Source organism: Trachinotus anak, unplaced genomic scaffold, assembly GCF_046630095.1.
Source record: "Trachinotus anak isolate AG129_WGS33_773 ecotype Australia unplaced genomic scaffold, CSIRO_AGI_Tana_v1 ptg000012l, whole genome shotgun sequence".
NCBI classification, from domain to species: domain Eukaryota; kingdom Metazoa; phylum Chordata; class Actinopteri; order Carangiformes; family Carangidae; genus Trachinotus; species Trachinotus anak.
In genome coordinates this window covers 21954223-21966056 of record NW_027273863.1, presented here as the reverse complement: position 1 = coordinate 21966056, position 11834 = coordinate 21954223, and the positions used below count along the sequence as shown (strand labels likewise).

The 11834-nt window shown below is 43.0% G+C and overlaps 1 protein-coding gene across 5 annotated transcripts in view; it reads left to right on the top strand.

Annotated features, from left to right (window-relative positions):
* The first annotated feature begins 1394 nt into the window (after positions 1 to 1394).
* The window catches only part of LOC139629604 (enhancer of polycomb homolog 1-like), a 29600-nt gene continuing 19160 nt past the window's right edge, over positions 1395 to 11834 (top strand). For 2 of the 5 annotated variants that reach the window (XM_071492331.1, XM_071492327.1), the window contains exon 1: positions 5346 to 5836. In XM_071492331.1, the coding sequence (XP_071348432.1) occupies positions 5684 to 5836 (153 nt within the window). In that variant the 5' untranslated portion in view covers positions 5346 to 5683. Of the gene's footprint in view, positions 1746 to 4265; positions 4356 to 5345; positions 5837 to 11834 lie in introns of those variants that run through there. The other 3 variants (XM_071492330.1, XM_071492328.1, XM_071492326.1) reach the window with 3 other exon arrangements.

The window sequence follows — 11834 nt, the reverse complement described above, 5'->3', positions numbered from 1 at the left end:
GACATTACTGTGTGATTTACTATTTTGATATTTACTCATTGGTGTGTTCATTGTGTACCAGGTGGTGTGTTACTGATGTGCATGAACCTGATGGAAAAACTCAGGACAAAGTACAAAGCATCTTAATGATGGATGCTTTGTATATAATCCTGAAAAAATGGAAGCAGTGGAAACTGAGTTTGTTGAAATGAGTCGACCATATGAATTGTTATAAGACTTTTAGTTTTATTTGCTCAGGTCTGGCACTAAATCCATTTTTAAAATCCTTGGTAATTAAATGGTTTTGTTTACAAGTGTCATGATGTTGAGAGCTTTCAAAACATTACTACAACTATTAATGTTTTAAAGAAATTGTTAGATCTTTGATGTAGTAACAGCAATTCATCTCAAAACAGGCACACATGGGAAGCTTCTTCTGTCTCGTAGCCTGTTGCCACCTTTTTATAACAAGCTTTGAGAAAACATCAAGTGAAATAAAGTTATTTTGTTTTAACCTGAGAATAAAACCAGATAAAGATGATATAGCTGAAAAATTTACTGCACATTAATGTTTATTTCCACTCAGTGAGGTGACTAATGAAACGCTTGAGACGTGGCTAAAAAAAGTTGGACTGTGTGGTGATCTGTTTAGCCTAAACTAAACTGCAAGGAAGTTTTATTTGTAAAGCAACAGCAACGCAATTCAAAGAAACAATGAGGATTTCAAAAAGTAAAATTAAAACAAAATAAAAGATAAAAATAGGACAAAATAGACGGATTAAACTGCAGTGCAGTGTGACATAGGAATAATTAGCCCAGGTTTAAAGTAAAGCTTGTACCATGCAAAGGTTTTATGCACTTCAGGTGTTTAGATTCTTATCCATCAGGTAGGCAGCAGCAGGACAACAAGCCCAAGCATACAGCCAGAGTCCTGCTGCAGATGGCCTGCCCCCCCCCGGAGCCACGATCTCAACATCATTGAGTCAGTCTGGGATCACATGAGGAGACACTAAAGTCTGTGGAAACTTCTCCAAGGTCCTGTAACAAACTACCCACCAAGTATCTTGAGGACTAGTGCTGTTCAAAACAAAATGTGGTCACAGAAAAATGTAGATTTAGACATTATTTAACATCCTTGCTTTACTTTTAGGGGCCGAACTGCAGGTGAACGAAAAAGGTGAAATAAATAAAATAAAAACGTCTAAATTGAATCCTGAGCCAAAAACAACAAACAAACATGTAAAACCAAAACCTTATCAGAGCGTAAGAAATAGCTGGAGCCCAGACTTCATGCTGACGCCGTCAGCCAATCACGTTTCGCTCCAGCCCCTGTGGATAGTGACGCCACAAGCCCAGGGGCTCTCTACAGGTGATTGGTGGCCTCGGCTGTCCAATCACAGGCCGCCTTTTACAGCAAAGTTGTTAACCCCCAACAGTAGCACTTTGGTTTCCACCTCTCTAGTTTCAGCCTGCTTTACATCGACAGGAAAATACTGAATTTCCATCGACCGACAAACGCTTTTCAACGAGCTGGATATAAACCGGACAGCGGCTCTTCTCCCCCCCAGGAATACCGGCTCACCGTCGGGTGTTTTATTATGAAACCAACTAGGAGAACTAGCAGCGGCTAACGTTAGTGGTAGTTGGTCCCTCACTGGCTAGCTGCGTCGTGTTGGTGTTGCCTGGCGTTTTTTTTTTCTTTTTTTTTTTTTTCTACTTCTGACTTGCAGAAATGTTGTCCATCTGCCTTTAAACGCATCGACTTGGTGAGTATTTGCTTGAAATGTTTTTTTTAATTTTTTTTTTTACTTGAATCGATGGCTGTTTTTTAAAAAAAAAAAAAAAAAAAAAAAGGCCCATCGTGAAAAGTGTTTCTGGCATCAGATGATTTCATACACGCAATCAAATTCCTGGCTGGTCAGCTGGATGCAATTCAGCACTAAAACCACAAGTTCCTAATCACTTTGTCAGTTCTCGAAGCGAGGAGATTGTGATATCGATCGATGTGGGGGCAAAGGAGGTGATTTTTCATTGCATAAAACAAAAAAAATCTAGTTCACTAGTTGTGACATTAATGGTAAAATTATAATGTCGGAAACCTGATCTGGCTAATGGGGAGAAAAAACATCAGCTGGAGGCGGAGGTGGGGGGGTCGATGAGAAGCTTACAGACAAATCTGACATGATTTTATAAGAGGGTTTTTCCATCATCTTGGTTTCAAGTGTAACATTGTTGGCTCACAGGCTTAGGGTGTGTGGCTAAACAGTGCCAGGCAGCCCCTGTGGTCTGCCAGGGAACTGCTTGGCCCTGGCCTGCATGGATCATAGATTGTATCCTTCATATCCCCCTGCATTAGTAGCTCCCCTCCTAAAACACCCACCTCTCCCTACAAGGACTCAAAAAGGGGGAGAAACCTTTATGAGGGATTTGGCCTCCATGTAAAGATGAAGGTTGGGAGATCTGCACCCAGGCAGGATGAGAGCTGCCTCAGGGTGACTAGCAGTGGTTGTAGTACTATCATTATTAGTTAATAATTCTTCATAAAGGCCTGCTTAGAGCAACTGAGTGGTAAGGTTCACAGCATCAAATAAGCTTTGTAAGCTGTAACTCAGAAAAGTACAAATCAAAAGCTCTGGGTATTGTGTGACAAACCCCACCCACATGGGACATATGTAGGTTAGCACCAAGTATGTGAGGCATGAAAACACTGTTTGTTAGGTTGAGGTGGTCGGTTAGTGTGTTGACACGTTTTGCTAAATTTGCAGAAGCTTAGCTGTCAAGGTCACAAACATGAATTTGGAAGACTCTGATATTTCACTGTAGCTCTTGACATTTTTGCATGATCACTGGACACTGAGGCCCTGACCTCGAACTCGAATGCTTCCCTTTTTTCTAATGAATGGTAATTGAGGAATATTTTTTGAGGCATTCGTCTACAATGCAGCTCAGCATTTGTGTAACTGAAGGGGGAAACGTACCTCTACAATGGGAGGGTAATTTTTCAAAAGCCTAGCATCAATACTGGATCATATAGTGCTTCCAGTTCTTAGTGTTTTCAGAACAGGGACTCGCACAAATGTACCATCATGTGAAAACTTCAAACAGCCATAACCTCATTCCTAAGGGCTCAGCTCTGGTATATACATAACAATATTGCTGACACTGTATTGAGAAGGTATAACAAGTAGGACCAGGATGATAAGACATTTTGAGGAGTTAGTACAAAAGGACAAAACTATTGATGAATGTCAGTAGTTTTATCTTAAATGGACCCAGCACGTTATGTTTATCCAGCTGGTCAATATTCAAATACAGATTTGTATACTGTGGTTTCAGGTGATCACAATGCTACTTTGCATAACAGAACTCTTTCCTGATAATAAATATACATGAATTTATTTAGATAGATTTAGACCAACTATACAACGGTTCAGGTTTCTTTGGAGGCTGGTCACAGTTACACTATTCAACACATTTCTGCAGGTTTATCTTCAGCCTCAGATAGGGGCCTGTAGTGGCTTTCAGGTGCGAAGCTGGGTTCATCGCTACAACTGACCCCTTTTAAATGTTACATCTTATTGCCCAGTAGTAACATAACAAGACATTAGCATCCACAGCAGAGCCAGTCACCCTGTGAGGCTGTGATTACCCACAGCACTTATTTTAGCCAAATGCTAAAGTCAGCCTGCTAACTTGATCACGATTTTATTTTTGTCAGTCTAGTGGGTGTGGAGATGTTTCTGAAAAATCTGACCCACTGGTGGCACAAGATCAAAAGTGAATCACCAAAGTCATTAGGGTTTGTCCTCTGGGGACCAGATTTCATGGCAGTCCTTTCTGAAGTAGTTGAAGCTTGTCACCCTCATGCTGGCACTAGAGGAAGGGTCAGGGGGTCAAAGTCATGGGGATTCATCCTCCAAGAAACATGAATATCTGTACAAAATTTCAGATAAACTTAACTTAATAGATAAATACATTTACTATACAAAAGAGCTCCTTTGGTGCATGAACACAGCCAGGTGTGGTGGTGGGAGGGCCAGAGCAGGCGACACTGCTGACAATCGTGATCAGGTGGTGGAAAAATGTTTTTTGTCTTTGCTCCACCCAGACTGCCCTTTTCGAAGCCTCTTTTTAATCAACAAATTGAAGACCAGAGGTTTCTTTTTTGGCTGACTTGCTGCTTGACTTTTTTTTTTTCCTCCTGTACCTGAGTTTTCATAATGTCTTTCTTTTAAAAGCTTTGTGTTCATGCAGAGTTTTGACTAAATGTCCCTGTTGGCTCTCAGGTCCTCATCATGCTGTCAGTGGATTTAATGATGACAAGAGAACCTCACTTCATCTGGGTGGACCCTGGCTAAACCCAATGCCATCAACAAGTAAGGTGTTTAAATGGTTGTAAATATTATTATAACCTTGATATATTTACATTCCAGACGTCTTTGGCTCTGGCTACGTATCATACTGAGCATAGATTTAATAACATGTTCACTCATAGAACTGCAGTGTTTTCATTCTGAATATTCACCAAATGGTGTGTGCAGTGTGTGTTCTCCATACAAATATGCATCCTGGTGTCCTGTCCTGAAAATCTAGATGCTTTGCCTGTCGGACCAGAAGAGGGCGACATTGTTCACGGTGTGAACATGTTGCTGTGAAGCGTTTCACCTGGAGCATTTTTTTTGGTGGGCTGCTGTAGAACCAACCCTGATAGATTAGGTTCAGTGGATCTGTTATCTCAGGTCAGTTTGCAGAACAGTTTCTCTGGTACTTGAGGCGTTGTCTTGTAATGGATTTAGGATTGAATTCCTCCAGTTTTGCTCTAAAGCATAAAAGCAAATACCAGGAAAATAAATACATATATAATTTATACTAAAAATTGATTTAATATTATTATTATTATTATTATTATTACTATTACTATAATTAATACTATTATTAACAACATTATTGGACTGCCCAGTCAGTAATTAGTAATCAACACCAAATTTGAATAAGTACAATTAAATTTTATTTTTAAAAAATGTGAATCATGTTAATCACTTTATTTATAAATTTAATTTAAATTCTTATTAATCCGTTTGTTTTATCATATTTAATAACTAGGTATAAATCAGTAATTTAATAAGAAATATTAAATATAAATTGTCTTTTAGTTTTTTAGGATTTTGGCCTTTTTAATTTGTAGTTTCCCTTTAATTTTTTGGGAGGTTTCATTAATATATAATCCGTTATTTACATATTTATTTTATCACGGAAGTATGTATTTCGGCCATGCCTAATGTTTATTTTAATTATTTATGTGTATGTGTGCAGAGGAGTTAGTTTGCAAGAAATGCCCCCTTCCCCCCACCCCCGCAACGCGCAAGCGCTAGGGACCGTGTGGGAATGGTCGGTCCGCGAACTGGGGGTTGGACCGCTCCGAGCGAAACAGCGCAAAAGAGTTTTAAATGTCCGCCATGTTGTCCATGGCGCACTGAACCACCGATAGGGAGCGGAGCGTCGGAAAAAAACAGTCCGAGAGAGAGCGACCGAGATCCGGGCCTTCCCCCGGCTCCGCTGGCGACGCCCTAAAAACAAGCTACAACCATTCGAACGTTAGAACAGAGATTAACCGCACAGAAACATCCATGAAAGCTCCACTCGGCACCGGTGTGAATATTAGGAGATCGGATAGATTTTATATCGCATCTTGAATTGTGAAAAAATGAGTAAATTGTCGTTTCGGGCACGGGCGCTGGACGCTTCCAAGCCACTACCCGTCTTCCGTTGTGAGGATTTACCCGACCTACACGAATATGCATCCATTAACCGGGCAGTGCCGCAGATGCCTACGGGGATGGAGAAAGAAGAGGAATCGGTATGCTTTAACTGTTCGAAAATGTGAAAATATACGCTTTGGTTTATTTCTTATTTTTACATGATCAGAGGCGTCCCTCTTTTTTTTTTTTTTTTTTTTTTTCTCTCCTGCGCAAGCTTTCACAAAATGGCGGCCAATTTTCTCAGAAGAAACACGACAGAATTCAGCGGCGGGTTGCATATATGTGGGGTTTTGACTAAAGTTGGGGTACAGCGGGGATACACTGTGACATTATCGGATAAAATCGCCCGGTTTTGCCGGGTTATTAATGCATGAGGTGGTTTTCTGAGTACAAAGGAGTCATGTGACTTCAGCAATTCCGACATTTTGTCTCGTCTGTCAGGATGGGGGCCTTGTGTTGGCGTAATTGCAAAGGACCGGGGCAAGGGGGAGCTAGTGATTTCATATTATATGTGGCATCTGTGCCACTACCAGACAGGAATGTCAACACTGCTGCCATGCATTTGGAAGCTGCTTAATCTTTGACATCTTGAAACGATGCAGTTTATATGTTTGTTTGTGTGTTGACATAGTCCCCCCCCCCCCCCCCCCACATTTGTATTAGAGCATGCTGTCACAGTTAAGGTGCAGTTCGCTGGTACCACTTTGTCACAGCGTGGAGTTGTCTGTGTGTAGTACAGTTTAATTGTAGTGACGCTGTGGGTTGTGATCCTGCCCTGTGTGTAATGCAGCTGTTGTCATTCAGGTTTTGCAGCAACTAAAAACCATTGTTTGGACAGTAAATGAACTGGACTGATCACCTTGTTTGTGTAGCCGTCAGACTGGACTATTATTTAATCTTCCAGCCTCACTCCACTAAAGCTGCAGAGATTTCTCCTAATATATTTACCTATGTTGACTTTTCAGAGTAGGTCACTTGGGGGATGGGGGGGGGGGGGTGGGGGGGTGTCTTGATGGCTGTTGTGACTGTAATGAGCATCTCTCAGGTTTCAAAGTGTTGACGTTTGATTTGCCAGATAAGCACATTAAAGCTCATTTGAAAATCAAAGTCTTTTACGTTTCATTTGGGAAACTCTGCTCGCTATTTTTGCAGCTAATTGTCTACTCTTAGAGTATACTGACAGTCTTTAGTTGGAACGAGAAAGGAGAGGTATTTTAGGAAGGATTCAAGGATGCACCAGCCACAGGGTCAGGTAAATAAACAGTCTGCTTCTCTGTCTGGGTTGTGCAGCAGCCCACATGGGTGCTTTTAGCTGTCTGTTGGCTGTAGTGGCGGTGTTTGTAAACTAGATGCACCCCATTGTAATTTTACTGTCCTCTTCTGTTCATGCCGTTTATCAGACAACAGCGTGGCACAGCGTGGCCCTTATTCTGGGTCCCCTAAGCAATATATTAGCTTCTCCAAGGGTTTCGGCGTTACAGCTGACTCAGCAAGCTTGAATAATGTTTAAATAAAACAGCAAGTAAATGGGGAATATCACTGCAGGCGTCATGTGGTGGGAGACGCTGTAATTCACTGACAGTGTACTGCAGCCAGTCTGCATCCCTGCTCCCGTGGAGGCTCGGTGTCAGGGGTTCAGTGTGTCAGATGGCACAGCAGGCTGGCAGACCAGCGGCACGTGCCGCTCAGGAGGAGATCAGGGCAGCAGCAGGAGGAGGGATGGGGTTGTGGTGGGGGAGGTGGTGGGGGTTTGCTGTCACTTCAAAGTCTGTGCTCCGCTCAGCTGGAGTGCTTGGTTATGTAAGAGTCATAGCATCATAAGAGATGGGACAAGGCCTGCTGCATGTTTTTGAGTTGTCTGTCGTGAATTTTTACGTCAGAGTTCAGATGGAAATTTGCTTTGAATCGTTGCTGGCAGATAATGTAGCCCACACTCTTCAAAAGGCCTTTCTCTCTCCCTACTGAAGGTGTGGTGCTGTTGGTTTATTGTGCTGTAAATACATATTTGTTTGTTTTTTAAGTTTTGTGGGTCTGAGTTTGCATTCATTGCTCCACACAGGGAGCAGTGCCTTGCATTCATCCACTGAGCAAACATGTAGATTTTATTTTGAACAGCCATCCTCGAAGTGGTAATGCATCAGCTTTTCATGTTCGGCACACCACCACAACCACATCGACTACCCACTCAATGTTCGGTGGTCTACAGAGCTAACATGTGGTGTCTCTGTGCTTCCTGATGCGCCGCTTTTAACAGTGAGCTGTTGAACTCGGGCCACAGAGCAACGTCTCAGCTTCAGGCCTCTCTGTAGGCTGTATTTAGCCCTGCTAGTTTCAAGACTACAGCCCTGCTTTCTCTGTTGCTGCTGTTCTGGCCCCTCAGAAGTCATATCTCAGTCCAGTGTTTGGTTTTGTGATTTACGGGTGGCGTTTATGTAGCGTGGCTTGACTGAGGAGCCGTCATCGCTGAAATTCCCTCAGCACGTGCGGATTGTTTGTTTTGGGCCAGAGACTTTGTCTTGTGTTTACACTTGGGTGAAAGTAAGGTCAATATCTGCGGCCCTGGTGGGAACCCACAGGCATCTGTTGTGTTTGCCAGACACTGCTCTTGTGTACACACACACACACACACACACACACACACACACACACACACACACACACACACACGCACACGCACACAGATTCTGGCAGACCACCAGCTCCTCACTGTGTGACCTTGCTGGGTGGGAATTTGGAGCATGTCACCTGTCCAAAGTCTCTGCAGCCTACGTGCTGTGAAAGTGAAAGTTGCCTTTGTCAGCGGTTTCCCTCCTTTTTCTTTCAGTGTTGACAGTTTTGTATTGATGTGTATGTGGGCAGCGTGGGAAATTTACACCAGCCTTGGGGCAGGTTCTTGAATCCAACTCCACAGCCAGTGAATTAAAGGACTCTCCAGTCAATGACCCATGAATGGAAAACTACTGTATGTACATTGCCTGTTGGGGATTAATTGGTTTCACTGCATTATTATGCAATAGTGGGCCTACGCTCAAGTCAGGAAAAACTTGCAGATGCTGCCTCCATCTTATTTTACCAGCAGCCACTTTCAGTTGGGGAATGGAAAGTTTCTCAATTTATGCTCTGAGACTTTACAAACTGCAAACTGAGTTGGAACAGCCAAAAACACAGTCTGATGGCTGCTGTTAATTTCCCGCCCCACTTACACTGGGTGTTAAAAATCCTCCTCCCACGCAGCACATAAACCTGCTTTGTACTGTAGCTGCGCGTCCCCTGACAGCGCCACCAGACCGTTCCCTGCAGCTGTCCATCATGTTAAGTGGCATTTACAGTGTCTGGGACAGTAGCTGTCAGAGGCGAGACTGGAGAGGGTGGAGGAGGCTCTGGCTGCCTCAGCAGACTTGACAGTGATCGATTTGGTCATTTTAGAAGGCTATTTCTGGACTCCCGTGTGTGTGTGTGTGTGTGTGTGTGTGGGTGGGAAAGCCAGACCAAGATGTAAAAGTGTGTGTGTGTGTGTGTGTGTGTGTGAGAGAGTGTGTGTGAGAGTGAGGGGGCACCAGCCAAATGCTCTGTATTCTGACTGTTCACCTCAATCTGAGTCTATTTATTCCCAGGCAAATTGCCATGGTGGGGGAAGTAAACAAACACACTGCTTGATTAGGTTTGGCAGCTGACGTGATTCTTGCTCAAGGCCATTTGATTTTTATGAGTTTCTCCCTCATGGTGGAGAAGCCAGAGGAGGTTGATGTGGGGGCTGCAGGGGCTTGCCGGGGGAATGTTGGAATCAGATGGGAACTTGAAGGTTATGCAAGCGTACAAGCACGGGGGGGGGTTTACAGCGAATGCTACAGATTGAATGTGTAAGAGTTTTGAGGTCTGTGTGCACACACCTTGGGGAAGCTCTGAGAATAAAAGTGAAAGGCTTGTGCTCAGCAGCTTCTCCAGATAAGGGAGTCACTACATCTTTAGAGCAGATCGTCGGAGCACATAGTGCAATAAATGTAAAGTACAGTCACTAACCTCAGGTAGAACAGACTGTGAAGAATATTTCCAGCCCCAAAAGCCCAAATGGTGATGAACACGGGGCTCTGACGCAGTAAATCGGATTTACTGCTGAAGACTGAAACTTTTTTTTACTGATGATTACAAACAACATTTTCTGACTGAAATGATTAACCAACAGTTACTTTTGCTCTTTAGACCAGAACCAGGGACTAGTAACAATCCAGAATTATTGTTTTCATGATGTGAAGAAACAGTTACTGTGATACATTGATGTCTAAATCATTCAGTCGAAGCAAATGCTGAACAATCAGACTTTTCACAAGCTGTAGTGATTCATTTGAAAATATAGGAAAATTATGTGCATAATTACACTTTTGTGTAATGACTGAAACCTTAATCGTTTAACTGGCAATAGTAAAAAGTACTCAATTTGTGATTGTCCACACTTTGCAGTCCTGGACAGGTTCTGTTGTATGAAATAATGAACGACTGAAGACCATATAGAATAATAAAGCTTGCACAGAATGCAGTGGAACAGAGCTTTGTGTCTTCAAGGACCTTCTGTTTCAAAAGCCTGTAGCTCTGAAAAGCCTGCACATTGGGGTCTTTTAAAGAGACACAAATTGATCAGTGCTGTGCTGTGTTTGTCTGTCTTCAGTTTTGCTGGAGGTCTCTCTGAGAAGCGCCTCACTTGCTTGATTTAACTTAGTGAAAACAAATTTGCTGTCTTTATGTTCCTGTTCAACCCTTTCTCCTGGCCTTCACATGGTGCCAGAGGCAGCATAGATTAAAACAAAATATAGCTGATATGAATCACTGAAGAAATGACCTTTAAAATGGCCTCATGTAAATGTTTAAGTAGAAATACCATATTTATTATAATGGAGCTGTGTCTCAGGAACAGTCAGGCCTCCAAACAACTGTTTATTGAGTTTTATGTAAATAATAATAATGATTACTGAGCTCCTGCAGGGTGTTTCTTTTTAAAGTAGTTCTCCAGTCACAGTTCAGAATAACTTAAAGCACAGGTGTAAGAGTCTTGTTGATGTACAACCAACTTGAAGTTGTGTAGTGCATAACACTTTATAAACCATTAACCAGTTGGCTGACTTATGAAAAATATTTCTCTCTGAATTCTGCGCAGAAATAAACCTGTAAGAGAAGACTGGGGAAAAAATGGTGCATTGCTGTGCAGTTGTTAGTTTCTGAACAGGGATGGTTTGAATTACAAAATGTAGTGAGACAATAGAAATTTATCACCGGTCAGAATTTACCCCGCTGTTTGCACCTAGGTGTAATATGTTTTGTTGTATTTATACCATTAACAAATGGCAAGAATCCAGAAAATCTGGGACTGGGGCTGACTATGCATATATAGAGGGCAGATGCTGGCATATAAAATGAGATACAGACATGGCCAGTGGAGCTTGAAGCGCAGTCAGTATGACAGGCCATACCACCTGTGAAGGGACCAGTTCCTACGATATCTCTCTGAGGATGTCGACTTCATGGGCTGAAACTGTTCAATACTTATGTAATGTAGCACATCCTCTTCAGGGCTGGCACATGTGTTACACGACAGTGACTCTGTGATGTGACTGACTAGTGATAGTGTCGGCAGCCGGTGAATTCTGTTGCTTTTCATGCAAAAATGCAACCGTGACAGACCAGTTGCACTTCCAGTGTCACACTTCCTCATTCAAGTGCACACACACTTTCTTTCTTTCTGACTCATTCACTCTCTCTGCTACCTTCCCCAGGCTCAAATATTTCCTCTCCCTCCCCCACACACACGCACACACACACGCACACGCACACACACACACACACACCCTTCCTTGTGACTTGGACAGCCGCAGGGGAAACAATAAACACACACCTCCTTCTCTCCAGAGAACTGTTGAGCGAGCCCGGCGGCACGCTGCCTCGTTGACAGACTGCCCGCCTGCCAGTGGCACAGTGCCCAACTCTGGGCCAAAGGCTCTTACTACTACGACTGACTGGGACTGTTCAGACAAGCAGCCCGCCAGCAAACCAGTTAGTCAGCCATCCAGCCTGTCTGCCTTCCTTCCGGCACATTCCCCCTCAACA